The 16,627-nt window shown below is 39.4% G+C and overlaps 1 protein-coding gene across 2 annotated transcripts in view; it reads left to right on the top strand.

Moving 5' to 3' along the window:
• The first annotated feature begins 820 nt into the window (after positions 1-820).
• LOC113164814 (protein disulfide-isomerase TMX3) overlaps positions 821-16,627 on the top strand; it is a 30,314-nt gene continuing 14,507 nt past the window's right edge. The window contains exons 1-10 of one of the 2 annotated variants that reach the window (XM_026364311.1): positions 821-914; positions 1,181-1,238; positions 2,448-2,487; positions 3,502-3,625; positions 5,511-5,556; positions 7,580-7,660; positions 8,130-8,229; positions 8,457-8,534; positions 8,950-9,016; positions 13,098-13,196. In XM_026364311.1, the coding sequence (XP_026220096.1) occupies positions 821-914; positions 1,181-1,238; positions 2,448-2,487; positions 3,502-3,625; positions 5,511-5,556; positions 7,580-7,660; positions 8,130-8,229; positions 8,457-8,534; positions 8,950-9,016; positions 13,098-13,196 (787 nt within the window). The remainder of the gene's footprint in view (positions 915-1,180; positions 1,239-2,447; positions 2,488-3,501; positions 3,626-5,510; positions 5,557-7,579; positions 7,661-8,129; positions 8,230-8,456; positions 8,535-8,949; positions 9,017-13,097; positions 13,197-16,627) is intronic. The other variant, XM_026364312.1, reaches the window with a different exon arrangement.

The raw sequence follows: 16,627 nt of genomic DNA, 5'->3' as shown, positions 1-16,627 counted from the left end.
CTGTGTGTCTTTTATTTTGTAGTATGCTGCTTTTACTTGGATAAAAGCAAATGGTTGGGCCTGTTGCTCATTTAAGTGTTAGAGGGCCGCCTGGTGGTGGGTAATGATTTAGTCCCAGATCTCATTTTCCTATTTCAAAAGTTAAATACTTATTGTTTCAGAATCAAACATGAGTAAAGACAAAAAAATGTAAATAAATACATAAATACACATTTAGACCTGGAATTGTGTTAACTGCCTGTTCAACAGAAACTCTAGCACATCAGTATCTGCATATTTTGGCTTGTTATTTACTCTTTTCAAACACACATCGTTAGCTGATTGCTGTTTTATCCAAAAACTTTGCGTTATTTAATTTTTAAATAGAGCTGATTGACAAAAAAATAAATAATAGTGTATGAATTGATTAAAATATTAGAATGAATATAGATAATGGTATATTTCCTTTCCCCTTTAAAGTAACTTAATCATGACTGGTGCAGCTAGTTGATTTAAGAAGTAGTTAAATTAAGCCTTTTAAGTAACGTGAATAGTTATGTTAGAATATTTGATTTTAAAAAAGGAATTTAAATGCTTATCAAAATCTCAAAATCCATGCTTTTTTTCATGAATTGTTCAATTTTTTTTCTGTAATGAAGTTACAGATCTTTTGAACCAGTTCCCTATAAAAGTACTAATACGTTCTTAAATACTTCCAAATCACCTTTATAGCGCTTCTCACAGGGAACAGAGTTAATTTTAATGTCATTATTTCCAAATTAAATCACATTATTTTTCGTTTTTTAGTGTTTGGACCCGTAATGAAGGCGCCGTCTCGCACATGCGCAGAAGGGTCCGGTTTAGCGGCTGTATTTCCTGTTTGCTGTTTCCACTCGAAGCGATGGCCAAAGTGAAAGCTTCTCTCCTTTGTGGAGGTACGTTCACTTCTTATTTTGTGTCCATTTAACCCTTGGTTTCAAATGTTGCTACGGTATTTGTCAAAACGACCCTCAGAGCTGCTGTTGTTGGAGCTGGGGAGCAGAGAGATGCTCAGTTAGCTGGGACCACAGCTTTAGCTGGTGGAGCTCCAGTCATGAGGTTTGAGGCTGCAGGGCTGCAGGAAACCGACTGAAAAGCTGCTCTTCACATCACGATATCTACAAGTACTGTGTCTGAGTCCGTGTCTCTGTCCCTGTTACAGCAGTAGCGGCTTTTCTGAGTTCAGCGGTGCTGGCATTTGTGGAAGATCTAGACGACACGTAAGTGATGCACCCCTCCAGACCTGCTTCAGTGTTTCAGCTTCCTGCCTCTGACTCAGTACAACATGGCCATGGATTGTAACTTCCGAGGGTACAAACACATCCACTTTCTGTGGATGCAAAGCAGAGTGTAGCCTCCTTCCTGTTAGCCAGAAAAACAGAACAATGACAGTGTGCATTTTGCCTAACTTGTGCAAATACTGTAAGATCCAGTACATTTTCAGAGGGCTACACGGGGACAGAAGCAGGGTGGACACTACAGGAAGATGTACTCTAAATCTACAGTAGCTGTAACATTATTTGACATGTACAAGTACTGCATTCAAAGATTTACTACATGTATGGTGTGCACCATGCACATAACGTATCGCTGTATTATACGGAGAGATGTTTCTTGTATTAAGCCCAGACTTGTTGATGTAAATAGGTTTGGTAAAATAATAGACAATCATATAATGTTAATGCAATACATGAACAACATCTTCATACAGCTGAACCAGTTACAAAAACTGAACATTAACACCTTGAATGGAGGATTAACTGCAGGACTGCTGGGTTAGACTGACTTAGTTTCAACCTCATGTACCTAAGAACATTGATTTATAAGATGCTCCTGGGCAGTGACAGCAAAAGGCTCCCCACTCTTTCTATGTAGGACTCCCAGACTGAAAGAAACATAAGGACCACAGAGGAGGCCGTCATGTTGTTTGTGGTTATTTTCTGTCTCTTTGGGATCACTTTGTGTCCATTTATGGTTGTTTTCTGTGTCCTTTTAGTTTTTGTTGTCTCTTACTGGGCAATTGCTTCAATCACTGTTTGTCATTACTAAGTTAATCAGCAGTGATAATTAAATTCTGTTAGTTAATCACTAACATGAAAAAGAAAACTTAATTTTCCAAGTATTAAGTTAAAAAATGTAGTCCATGAAAAGTACAAAGTGTCCCTCTGAAATATAGTGGAGTAGAAGTACTTCACATAGTGAAATTAATGTCTTTGGGTTTGGGCAAAACAATATAAAAACATAATACAAATATCACATAGCTGCCACATTAATTTTTATTCTGGCAACTGTAGCATTATGTTTTCATGTGTAACATGTAGCAGGCATCTTGTGACGTGTCTGCAGAATACAGTAGCATAAGATGAACCTTGTCTAGTATCTGCTGAATTGTCAAAACTGTCCTTTGACTGCATTTTCCTTTCTGATAGGTTTAAAGACACCAGAGTGAATGACATCTGGCTGGTTGATGTAAGCCTAACATTACACACACACACACACACACACACACACACACACACACACACACACACACTACACAAAAATTTGTTTAGGTCCATTCAGCTATGCTTTACTTCATATCCAGCACATTACTGTCCTGATCATCCCTTGCGGATGTGGCAGTGGTCAGGGTGGGGTAGAAGAGTGCGGGGTCGTGTGGGGTTTGCAGACTGTCCTCTGTGTTTGTGATTAGTGAATGAGAAGTCATGCGTACCAGGCAAAGCCAGGGGGCTCGGAGGGGTTTATGTCAGAGTTTGTGTCTGGGTCCTTCAGCTCAAGCACCCAAAGCTGCTTTCACTGCTAGTTTGGATTATGCAGGAATGAGTTTTGACACTCTGCTCACACTCTGCCCCTGTTATCAAGAGCAGTAGTTAACTGCTAACACCAAAAATATTCAAAACTGTAAATGACACACAAAAAACTAGTGCTGTCTGCCAGCATTAAATGGCTTATAAAGTTAGTAAATATCTAGTGAAGAAGGTCAGACAGCAGCCAGGTGGAGACTAAAAACAAAGCCAACATGACTGTAAATTTAAAATGAATTCATGCAGGCGTTAAACTCTGAATTAGCCTATTCTGTATTTACAAAATACAATTAATTTTGTGAATGAAAACTTTGAAAATCTTTGTCTTTTGTTTGTTTTGATGATACGATTTGAAGGTCCTATAACTTTACATGAAGGCAAGACAAAAAGTTAGGATCCAAACACTGAAAACGGCACTAACAACGTTGCATTTGGCTGGTGTGCTTTTATAGCTTGTAGTCTTAACTTGAGTAAAACTGTGATAACCAGTTAGTATTTTTACTAGAGTAAAAGGAAATAAAGTGAAAAATACAAAAATAGTTTTTGTTAAACTGGCACACTCACTAAATTTTACACAGTACAAAACCTCAAGTTTACTTTATACACAATGCTGACAACATTTTGGACATATCAAACATCACTTGCTTTATCACTTGATCACTATGCTTTTTATTTTCAGTTTTATGCACCGTGGTGTGGTTACTGTAAAAAACTCGAGCCGATATGGCAGGAGGTGGGAGTCGAGCTGAAGAACTCTGGGTCGCCAGTCCGTGTGGGAAAGATGGATGCCACTGCTTACTCTGGTGAGTGAACGATGAGGCACTCTAATGTCTTCCCTTGGTGCTTGTGTGTCCCCAGTTGGTTATTAAACAGACTGCTGTGACACAACATAGTGATGTTCTGCATGTAAAAGGATTTCAAGTCTTTTTAAAAGCACTATCAGCGATGTTAAAAGTGGATTTTGGTGGAAGTGGATATTTGGTTTTGTCTTTGTGATATGATTCTGCATTAACATTATTATTGTAATTTTCGTCTCACAATAAATAAATGGTGACAAAATATTAGAATGAAAGCACTAGTGAAAAATAGAGTTCTGTTAAATTAAGCAATTTTATTGTAGTGGCCAAACCACAGTATTGCAACGTTTGTGCCGGTCACATGATGCACACTGGGCCAAAAAGCACTTTCCCACAGAGGATCATTACAGAAGAGGCATCACTCACTGTGAAAGCACACTGAGCCCAGTACACAATCACTGTGGTTATGTGCATAAAGGCAGGAAACAGACATAAAAACTGGTGGCTATGGCTGAACATGAAAGACAAGACGCTAGCAGTCATCCAAGTTAAGATGCTTTGATGAGGATTCAGACTTCGTTCTTGTTTGTTTAGTGAAACTACATCTAATAACCCATAACGACAAAGTGAACATGGTTTTAGAAATGTTTGCACATTTGTTAAAAATCCAATACTAAAATCTCCCCTTTGCCAAAGTATATACACACTTTTGATACAGCACTCTTACTGAAGTTGCAGACACGGCCTTTCAGGGGCATAAGACATTCAACACAGTATGTTCAGCCCATAGACTCATCAATGCACAGCTACTTTTCATATCATAATGTTAACAAACATCAACAAATAAAAGCATAATTTACCCAAAATGTGAACACCTAAAGGGTTGTTATCTTAATTAGCTTATTAGGCCCGAGGCATGTCAACAGTTGTCTTTGGATTTTCTTCCAGTTTCTGTAGATATGTAAAACTCACATTACAGGGAGTGCTGCAAGAAGAAGAAGCACAACATTTGCAGTTCCCACAGTGCTAAATATAATTAAGAGGTGATAGTTTAGTGGAACACTGGAGGTCAAGTTCTGGAAGACAAAGAACAATCTTGGAGACTTGTCAGAAAAGCATATGAAAACCCTCACTTAACAGCAAAAAATGTGCAGGAAGATTTATGTGACTCAGAAGTAGGAAAAATTTGTCTGTGTCCTCATCATAACATCCAACTTCTGCATACTTTTGGATTTCAGTAGAATTCATCAGAAAATCTATATAACATTTTGTGAACTAAAACAGAAGTAATTATCCAAATAACAAAGGAATTTCATGAATCCTGGATTCATCATATGTCGATATGGAAGCAAACATCCATATGTGTAAAAAAAAAAAAAAAAAAAAATAGAGAGAAAGGAAGAAGAAGCCAAAAAGAGAATGGCTTTTACAAGAGGATAGTGATCCTAGACATACCTCAAAACCCACCTCAAGAGATGCAACCTGAAGGTTTTGCAATGGACTCTGACATAAACATAATAGAAAATCTGCTGGTAAAATACTGTACAATAAGGAAAGTTAAGAGAAAATTCCCAAATGGTGCTAACTCCATGTACACATTGGCTGAAAATATTGTGTTATGTTTCTCACCCTAGAGAAGGTGGGTAACTTTCCAATAAAAACGAATAAACAAACTAAACACTAAAATCTGAAAATTTGTCAGGGGTGACTACACTTTTATATACAACTATAACTCAGAGCAGGTATATGAAACCATTTGTAAAGTTGAGAGTGTTCCCCGGAGCACAGAGACTCTCCTCTTGAAGATGGAAACATAAAACCTTTGAAGTGAAAGATATTTCTCAACATATATATATATATATTGTTTGTGATTGTTTTTTCTGTATTGCAGGAATGGCATCCGAGTTTGGTGTTCGTGGTTACCCCACCATAAAACTGTAAGTGTCTCTCTTACTTACTGGATACTACAGGTCTCTGTGAACTTGACATGTCTTAAATTGAAACTTTTGAAACCCATCAACATACTGTAAAGTTAGAAAACAGTTTGTTTTGTCATTTGTCTTTCTACCAGACATTAGAATCAAAGTGAAATAAAAGGCTTATGGAATTTTGTATGAACCCTACAGTGGTGTGGTCACAGTCCAATACAGTATTTGCAAGTGTTGTCTAATTTTTACATTTCATTAGAAATAAGTGAGGATTAGTGATTGATTTGATCCAGCTCTGCGTGATCCCCCGCTTGCGTCTCACATGCCTTTATTTAAGTTTGTTTTGTGTTGTTATCAGGATGCTTTTCCCTGCTGTCGAGGTTTTCTCTTGAGCTTTGGCCTGTTGTGATGCTCTGAGATGGTTTACTCACGAGAGAATAAAGTGTTGTTGCTGCTTCCCTAATGCATCACTAAGTGACAAACTCTATTCACACCTTTAGATCTTAAATTTTATTAGATTCATCAGTCAGGGATGCTGTGCGTTACACATTTCTTGGATAATAAACTGTGTTCTGTGATTTAAATTTACATTTGCCTGTTGGTTATATTTAACTTTTCTCAGGTATCTCCCTGAATCACTTCAGGTTATCTTGTGATCTACTGATCAACAAATATATCCTGCGTGATTTCTATTTCCAACTGTGAAATGTTTCATCCAATATTCTTCAAGTAACTTATGACATTTTTTTTTTCTCAAAGTGCAAGTGACTTTTTTCTATAAAATTATTGAATTTACGTAGCCTCCAGCTGCTCAACAGCAGAGCTCATGTTGACATGAGAGAAATGATCATCGTACACATGCCGAGTTTGCTCCATATATTTGAAACAGAATCATCTATCTTCACGCTGCTATAATGGGTTTCCCATTTAGTTTCATCAGGCTCATTTGGGAAACTGCCACAGGATCACGGCAGGGTTCATAACATTAAACCAAGCAAGTGATGAAACATCCATCGAAGAACACACGATACCTCCCTCAGAGACAGAAGGAGACTTGATTTAGAGTTCTCTTTCCCCCGGAGTTCATTAGACCTTGTGGGCTGACGCAACCTTAGCAATCCTTAATGCATTCTGCTTGTTGTAGGAGCTCCAATCGAGCTGTTTCCTTGGCTGAAACTCAATTAAGTACTATTTAAGTTTTTTTTTCCTTCATTGGAGGTATGTTGATTTAGATTAACTTGACCTTTGTGGTAGAGGAGCTTTTCCAGATAGATTTGCTGTTTCATCAAAACAGAACACCTTGTAAGAGGCAGGTTGTTATTGCTGTGCTCAGGTCCTAGACACAGACTTTAGACCTGCAAATTTGACCAAGAGCTGTCTTTAATGGGCTAAAATAGTGCTGCAACCATTTATTTGACATTTGTTTATTATTGTTAGTTAGTCTGTCAATTATATTTTGAATATATATTAGGCAGAAAAAAGGGTCTATCTTTCTAGAATAAGAGAAACATGTATTGGACAGCAGACACATGTTACAGTGGTTTTACATTAAGAAAAGCAATCACGGGTGGAATATTGAACCAAATCCTCACTATGAGTATTTGAAACAGCTGATGTAAAAACACTCTTTTACATGATGTCGGAAGGACTCGCTGTTCTGGAGACAAAGGGAAATCCTGGCAAGTTTTAGAAAGGTGTAGTTAAGAGACATAACAGAGAGGTACTGGGTGTTTAAACCAAACAAAATCAGCTAGTTTGAAAATGACACAGTCAAAACAATTCAAATCACAATCTACCATTGAGTTTGAGTTCAGCCTCTCGTGTATTATTCTTTTCAATTAGTTGTCTGGTTGAGGTTTTTCAGGCAAACTGATGCCATGGTTGCAAAATACAATGTCCTTCAATGATTTCCACTTTATCTTAATTCACCTAAATGCTTCTGTCTCCGTGATTACAACAACAAGAAGCTCTCTTTTACAATGAAATTCTCAGCTGTTCTCAGCTCATTTTCGTTCCCTTTTCTTCTTCTCAGGTTAAAAGGTGACCTTGCATATAACTACAAGGGACCAAGGACCAAAGACGATATTGTCGAGTTCGCAAACCGGGTGGCTGGGTGAGTCACAGCCTTCAGTCACCACTTTAGGAAGAAATCCATGAAACTGATAAATGAGCGGCGCTTTTCCTCATTGCACAGGAACACATGCTAAAAGAAGCATCCAGGCAAGCTTATCAATGCAGGCCACATTTGTTTCATAGCTCAATGGATTTCTGCCTCTGATGCTCCAGTTTAAGCCACTGTATCATCCGAGCCTGACAGATTTTCTCCTCCTTGAGGGAAATCAAGCTAGATCCGTGACAGAGGGCTTGATCAAAAGCTTGGCTCCGATTTGAGATCCCGGCTGCAAATTGCTGAAGCCCCACTGGGTGGTGCCACCATCACACAAATTAAGGGCAGAATTGTTGGACTTCCTGCAGTGGTTATTACATTAGTTGCCCAATGTCAGTGCTGTCTGATTTAATTTAAATTTAGTGACATGTTTAATCTCATCAGTGCACATCTTTGTGGATTTTATGTTCTCCAGACCAGCTGTCCGTGCGCTTCCCAGCAAGCAGATGTATGAGCACATGATGAAACGACACAACGTGCTTTTTGTGTATGTCGGCGGGGCGTCCCCCCTCAAAGTAAGCACCACTTATGCCACTCTCATTTCCAGGTGCCCAACTTCTTTAGAGCAGCCACAATGCTAAAACTGTGTGTATTGATTGAATGATGGAAGCAAAGCTGCTGCTTTTGGAACAAAGAATAAGTTCTATGTAAAACCCAGCAATAACTCAACCTTTACAACAGTTAAACACTCATTTATTGAAAGCTATTGAACAAATGCTGAAAGACCCGTTTGCTGTTGCAGGAGAAGTACAACGATGTAGCCTCTGAGCTCGTCGTCTACACTTATTTCTTCTCGGCTTCAGAGGAAGTCTTGCCAGAGGTAATCCTTCGAATATGCATTTTTATTTTTGTCTTTTAAAACAGAGGAAGCGTAATGAATTTCAGAAAGATATTCAAATGAGAGTTCCATATTTTCGCCAGCATATGTTATTCATACTCTTGATACTATGCATTCAGTTTCTGTCCTTTCTAGTTTTCCACAGTGACGTAAATAATGACTTTTTTTTTTTTAGCATACTTTTCTTCCTGTAATTGTATATACAAACAGCACACCTGAATACTGTCTGTGCAGTATGCAAAGAGGGATTTAAGATTTACAGTTTGCTGCAGTGCCCTACTGCTGACAGCCTTGTCCCATATTTTGCAGGTGCACATGCAATCAGAGAGTAAAGATGATTTATGGAAGCTGGTTTTAAATGAACAAAGTCTTTTTTCTTTTTGTTTGTTTTCACCAGTCAGTAACTTTGCCAGAGCTTCCTGCGGTTGTAGTCTTTAAGGACGGAACCTACTTTACCTACGATGGTGAGTATTGTGTTTGTCTGTCTGCATCTTCCCTTGTTGGTTTTCTTCCATTAGTTTTGCATACAGGGGGCCCGTGGGGTACCATGCTATTCTCCGTTTCTCCCTTCTATTCCGATCTCCTCCTCTCTTCTCGTATAAAGCTTGTAACTGGAGCTGTTCTCCTATAATTTTCCCGTTCTCGCTGCTGTTCTTTCATCTTCTTCACCACACTGAGTTATGGTGTGCCTGGCCCATCATAAAGCACACAGGGCTCTGCCCACTATTGTGTGTGCGGTGAGGCCAGAGATGTTGTGTTGGTTTGTCTTTGGGCGGAAACACATAGCAGGCCAGGGTGGATGGACTTGGCTTGCATGGGTGTGAGAAACCACAGTTTAGGCCAAAAAAGCCAGTGCAGAGCTGGTACTGTATATACAGTTGAACAAAGCCGCAAACTGAATCCCTCAAACAGATGTCACGTCTCAGGGGGGGAAAAAAAAAAATCCTATTTGACGTAAGAGGTTTAGAGGAGCTGCTTTTTCTCAGCTGCACATTGTGAAGAACATACTCGATATAATGTGAGTTCACCATATTCCTCCATGATGTCTTTTATTATGCTCAAGCTGTGGGCCTGAGCCGGGAGGCGGAAGCGGAAGCGAACAGCATCAAGGCACAATGCCAACACAAACGGGCCCCAGTAGTGGCTGTTGGGCACGTTTGGTGCACGGTGTAGCGCCCGGAGAACAAAATCCATTTCTGCTGCCTTCTGCAAATTCACATCCGTCTGTTCCACCTGATCATTCCTGAAAGCAGGCTTCCTGCACCAGTGCTGCAGCAGGCGAGGCTCATCACAGTAAATGTTGACGACAAAAACTCCACACTCTGCGGAGTCCTCCAGGACCCTGATGCAGAGGATGTGGTGGATGTCTAGCATCGCCATGGTGACGCCATATTAAGCTTGCCAAGGACTGAAAAGAAGAGCTGCACAGCAAAATGATATGGCCGTCCCCTCAAATGGCAGATTTCTCCTTTTAAGCTCAAGCCTCTAGAAAGCTTTTAGAGAATAAGAAAGAAGAACACATGAAAAACAAATGAAAACATGGAAAAAAAAGAATGTAGTTCATTAAGCACTTACCTACAATAAGACATTTCTTCACTTTGTATGAGAGAAAGTAATTTGCCTGGTCTTTTTTCAACCACCTGTGGTTCCTCTACATCTCAGCTATCTATAGTGTGCCTCTAGTTGAGAGACTGCATGTTGCATTAGGGAACAAGTACCTTATATGGATTTCTGTACCTTTCCCCTTTGCATGATGTGCAGTCAGAAATGTTTTATCAAACGTTATTTGGCCAACCTTCCGAGACACATTTGCATAGGCACCGAGTGACACTGTTTTATGACTCACCATGACTGAATATATAACATGCATATTATATTTTTATGAGTTTTATTGTTTATGAGCTGGCATTTCTGAGAATATACAAGCAACTTAATTATTTCCCACCTGGTGTTTGTTTGTGTATATATGTTGTGAAACCTGCCGATTCAAAACCCATTCAATTCACTGCACATTTTCATGCACTCTCCTTACACCGCCCCTCTGTCTTGTTGTGTTTTTTACAGAGAGGACGCCACCGTTCAATGCCACACTGTCCAAATACACCCTCTCACTTTGTGTGAAACGATATTTGACATATTGTTGTTGAGCTTTGATTGGTTTAGTGCACATCACAAACGGCGGCATCCCTTTTTTGAGGAGCGCTGTTAAAATATAGTACAGCACAGTGGGCTCATACATATTTAATTACTCAAATCCTCAGTTTCATACTGCTGCACAGGTCTGCACTGTTACTGTGCTCAAAGTGTGAAATGGTTTTGATCATTGTGTGCAGTGAAAGCTGCGCCAGGCTAAATTCAAGGGCCGTAAGAAAGCACATACACGCAATTAGGTTGTGTGTCGGTGTACAAAGATGCTATTTAGAAACGCTTCATGGTTGTCTTCAAAGATGTTACTGAGTGTTAATAAACTCTAGCTAATACTAAGAAACTCAACATAAATATATCAGTTTCGGGAGTTTATGACCTTGCCAATCCAATAAAGCTGCCACTTGTGAGGGAGAACTATTTTGCATATGCGCATTGGGAGCACTTAAATGACGGGCTGATAAACAGTCCATGAATGTGTTGACAAGACGAGAGCACACTTCATAAGGTGATAACACACTGATGACATTTTGCGGTGGCACAGTGGATGAGGTCAGTGTGGATGAAGTGCAATAACTGGTCAGAAGTGTTGACATCATTTGCCTTCCTCAATACTGGTCATTTAGTTCCCTCTGTTAAATTTGTCCATTGTTCCGTCCTCAACCACTTTCTGTGTCTTCCCCTGTTTGAGTTGTCTTTGATAGTACCAATCTTTCTCTCATTCTCTCCTCTGGTTTCGCTTCTCTCCCATTTGTGTTGTCTTGGAGGTCTTCTGTGCCATTAACCTTCGTCTTTGAAATGTGTCAGAGCAGCCTCCTCCCTCCCCTCAACACTCTGACACTAGATCATCCCCACTCCACCCACTGTCTGTTGTTATTCCCCTCCTGCCCCTCATCTTTCTCTCTTGTCTCCTGCTGTGTGAGCTGGGGGCTGACAGGCTCCTGTAGGGCAGTATGGAGATTGTGAAGCTGGCGCCCAGGAAGAGAGCAGCTCTAATTTGTTTCAAGGTGAAGCGGGTTCATCAGGCTGTACGATCCCAGTACGGTGCCTTCAGCTCTCTGCCTCCCTTCTGCGAGAAGCGCGGGGCAGCTGCGTGCTGTTTATAAAGCCAAAACATCTGTGGAAAGAACTTACTGGAATTTCTACCAGATTGACTGACTCAGCAGTCTGAACAAAGACACTTCTCTGCCTTTGCTCAGCAGCAGAACTGAGAAGGAGTTTGCACTGCTTTAAGGCCACATTGATTGACTCTAAGTTATGACCTTGAGGTTTGAAAAACGTGTTCCAAGTTTTAGGCTGTCATGTTTGGTATTGTGCTCCCAGCTCTTCTGGGGCGCTGCAGCTTAAGAACCATGTAAAAGTCATCAGTGTACTTGTAATTACTGTAATGGTGGCAGAAGGGTCATGCTAACTTATTAACATGTCATAATGAGGTCCCAGCTACATTTGACATCAATTATGAGCATCCTGTAACCTCTCAGCTGGAGAAAACTGTGTTGTTTAAGCAGCTTCGTTACACCCTATTTATACCCCGAGGGACAGACTCGGGTTTCTGTTTGCATGCTACCTCCAGATGTTAGGGTAGCAACAACATGTGGTTCACATTCAGGAAGCAATCCTTTATTTTAGTTCACTTAATTTTTTATTTGTTTGTTGCACTTTTCAGTTTTTTTTTCCTCCTCCCGATGCGTCTGCTGAATTATGCATTCATTCCGAACGTGTAAAAATCTGCCAGAACTGTGTCTGGAAAATGAATGTACCTAAGTGTGGAGAGTCATTTACAACTCAAAGGTTTATTTATTTATTTTGTTGAAGACAGAAAGGCATAATGGCTGTGAAAATGAGGTCAGATCAGCCAGAAACCCTTAAATAAAATAGCACCTATTGTGAATCAAAATGACTTTTTTTTTATCCTTGACAACCAGCTATTTGATAAATGGCAAATGAATCTTTTGTAACATGATTATTGTGGACAATCCAGGCTGAACAGAATCTTCTTTCATTTGTATCTTGACAACCAAACTGTTTACTTTGATTGTTTACATCTAGCTTAATTCCCCATCTGCCCGCTCTGTGTCACAGTCCATTGTGCCATTTCAGACCCCTAAAAAGCTGGACCTGAATACTTAAGCCAGAGGCAACCCCCCACCCCGACCACCCTCCTCCCCGTCACAACAGTTTCTGATCATTGTTTGGCTAACCTCTGTCTATGCATTCTCAGCTTGTGCCCAGCTCTTAATTCCTGTGAGAGCTCACAGGTGGTAAACACTGTGATCTTCTTACAACCCAGGCATCAATAAAGTGTTCTGCCTTGCTTTTAATAAGGTAGGCTGTGTGCTGCATGTTGAAGGGCTTTTTTTTGGGCTTCTCCTCCTGACAGAATCTTCTTCTCTGTTGCAGAATACGAAGATGGTAGTTTGTCATCATGGGTGAACAGGGAGCGCTTCCAAGGGTACCTGCAGATCGATGGCTTTACGCTGTATGAGCTAGGAGAAACAGGTGGAGTATGCATAAAAATTTGTCATGCGTAATAACCATAGTCCCTGAGTCCCAGATTGCCTTTTCCTAAGTTTAGTGTATATTTATCTTTTTTTCCAGCTGAAGTTTTTATACAAATCCCTCCTGAAAATCAAACTGTAATAGCCACTTTAAACACATACAGTCTGATTTTAGCGCTTAACTGTAATTTTCATCATCTATTAATCTAAAAATTGGGTAAAAAACAAAAATTTATTGTGAGCAAAAGCTGTATAACACTTGATTTAAATGCTTTAATCTATTTTATATTGAATGACAATGACAAAGAAACAGTAGAAGAGTGTGTAGCATGATAAATGTATATGAAGTGTATCAGAATTTTATTTCACATTAAAATCCTCAGTGTTTAATTCCCCACCCAATTTACCACATGGTGACTTTATAATTGCAAATGAAACTTTTTAGAACTGTTCTTGTGAAGAATTCAGCTTTAATCTTGTACTGTGGCTATGAAAGGAAAAAAAAAAAACTTCTCCACAAGACCATGTTCTCTACTCTGCTCAGATGTACGTTCACTGTCTCTCACATAGGAAATATGAGCTTGGGACCGAAATACATACTGTCTCTTAAACAGCGGTAAATTGATGCTTTGAGCAGAGAAAGCTGCTCTCTAATATTAGATACAGTATTTTACCTCTTTGTGTGCAGTTTACTGAGATCAGTGACGCTCGATGGTTGGCTGTTGCTTACATTTGTTCCTGCTTACGTTGAGTTTTTAACCCATTTGTGCCAAATGTGCTGCTTCGCATTGATAATTCTGCATACAGAATAGTAACTAAAGCACCTTAATTGGGTGTGACTGATTAAAGTCGACACAGTCTGTGCCTTCAGTTTGTAAAAATAACTTGGTGGAGTTTCCATCGAAAAAGGCTGCCTCATGCTTTTTGTGGAAAGCGGTGCAAACCTCCACAAATAAGCCTCGTCTCTGAAGGCATTTCAGTCAAGTATCAGATTTCATGCACTTGGGTGAGATTGAGCAACATTTTAATGCTCTCAAAGCCCCATCCCACACATCATGATGTTGACAAGAAACATGGAAAACTTGTTAAAATACCAGTTAAACAGAAATTGATTAGTTGTCCGGACCGGTGATTTTGATCTTTTTATAGGATAAAGTTTAAGGTACAGGAGCATAGAAAGAGATGAGGCTTGGTAGTAAAGTGAAAAGCTATTTGACAGATTGACAGACAGGTATTGTGATGTACAGTAATTTGACATTTGAATGCTGTGTCTCAGGGGCAAAAAATGAATGATAGTCCAATCACCATGATTCAAACTACCCTTTTTAAAATAGTGACTACATCACGTACTGATAACAACTTTGCCTAAAGCATCGCTTAAATGCTCAGTGAAAGATTTTTGCAGTTACAGCAAAAATAAGTTCTAAGAATTTCTCTAATCTTGAGAGTTGCTGCCTAACATTAGTGGATTTAGTCATGCAAATAGTCAATGAAGAAGATAAGCTGGATAAACAACATAATTGTCAAAGCAGTGAATTAGGAGGGAAGCTGGTTCAGCCTGAATATGATTGAGCAGATTTCAGGAAATCTGCCATGCAGCATGTTAGATGGATGTGTTAGAAATTCAATTACATCACCTCATGTGAGCTAATAGCTTTTTCTTTAGGCTTTTACCAGAAGAACCTGAAACTTGAAGGCCCTACAGCCTTACCGGCATGAGATTAGTGAAGAGTTGGTGCCTCAGAAATGCTTTCTGCGGCTAAATCATGAAGCATGATTTTCATTCTAGTCCTAAACTTGACAGGCTCAGTGGATCTTTGCTTGGGCATTGTTAAAAAACAACAACAACAAAAAAACAAAACAAAAAAAAAAACAAGATCTGGACATTATAACCTCACCATCACAGTAATCAACTCAGAGTGACTGAAAAGCTTGAATTATCTCAGTTTGGAGTATGAAGCTGGAGAAAACAACACTAGTTATTTCAGCATTCCAGTTTCGACAACTGAATCCACAGGGGGAGATTTGATGCCAGAGTGTAGCAGGCTGAGAAACCGGTGAAGATGTCTTAATGAGTTTTCAGCGAGCTGTGCCCGAGGAAGTGTATCCAGTCTTTAGTAATAAAGAGTCTCTCGAAAGGAGGCTTTGAATTAATACTAAAACTGCAACAATGGTAAAAAAAAAAAAAAAAAGAAGTGCAAAATAATAAACATATACAGTCTGTGTGCTGTAAGAAAATACTTAATTATTTTATTCAATATCACTTCTGGTTAATAAATCTGATGCTTCGTAGATCAATAATTGCCCTTTATTCAGACAACTTGTGATTTCCAGGTTGTAAAAACTCCCCTTGGCAGGTGTGTATCTTGTGCTGGCATCACACCAAATTAGTTTTCTTAACCCATCGTACAGGCCTTTCCAATGGGCTGTTTGACCTCCAGTCTCCTATAGACAAGATACAGAGCATTATGAAGAACCCTTTATTAATGACTTTTATCCTTGTATTTAGGATTGCTTTCCTTACTGAGTTCTATCAGTAACAGTTAAAATGGTTCTTATAAACCCCTTATAATTGATCTATACAGCATTAGTAATTGAGTAACTATAATGTAAACTATTAGTCACAACTCATAAACCCCCTTAGAAAGGAAGACTAGCCTCTTTTAAAAGGGAGACTGTGGTATTGCTTTGACTGAGAAACACTGCAAACAAGATGTTAAATTAAATATCCCATAGCGATAAAGACTATATGACTGTAATAAAATAATATGGCTATCGTGATTATCCAGGACTGTAGTTAATTCAGCTCAATAGCAGGATCTGTGTTCCTAGTTAGACTCTACAAGTCTGTACAGAGTTAATTATGCACCTTTCCACAGGTTGTATTCCCGTGAGGATGCACTATAGAAACAACACAACAACAACTTTTCACTGCATTCCCCTCAGCCACAGAGCTATGAGTGTTTTGGGAAAGACACATTGAAGTGTATGTTGTACATCTTGAATCTATAAATATTCCCACGCACTGTAGCATTGTGTTTATATTTTAAAAAAAAGCTTTTATGGCCTCACTTCTTCTTGCTTTCCTCCTCTTGCCACACAATGGCCAACAGTGACCAGGAGGGGGCAGGCTGGCACTCTCATCCAAACAACAAGGGGTTCCTAGCCTCAAACCATACAAGTCCAAATAGCAGACCTTTTAAGTTGTGTAACAGCCTTTTTTTTTTTTTTTTTTTTTTTAAAGTAGGCCTATTTGTCATTTTGTGGGTTGAGGTTGTGAATGGCACAGAAATAACTCCTCAACCAGAAAGTGATCACTTGTTCAACCAAGTAGAAAGGCTAAGCTAGCTTAATGTTTGAGTGACGAATGAATAAAACGTTTTTGCTGCCTCTTCCTTTCTTTTCCCCCTTTTCGAGAGGTGACGCGTCTCC

This window comes from Anabas testudineus, chromosome 2 (genome assembly GCF_900324465.2).
Source record: "Anabas testudineus chromosome 2, fAnaTes1.2, whole genome shotgun sequence".
NCBI lineage: Eukaryota > Metazoa > Chordata > Actinopteri > Anabantiformes > Anabantidae > Anabas > Anabas testudineus.
The sequence above is the reverse complement of the archived record's forward strand: the minus strand, read 5'-3'. Positions and strand labels throughout refer to the sequence as shown.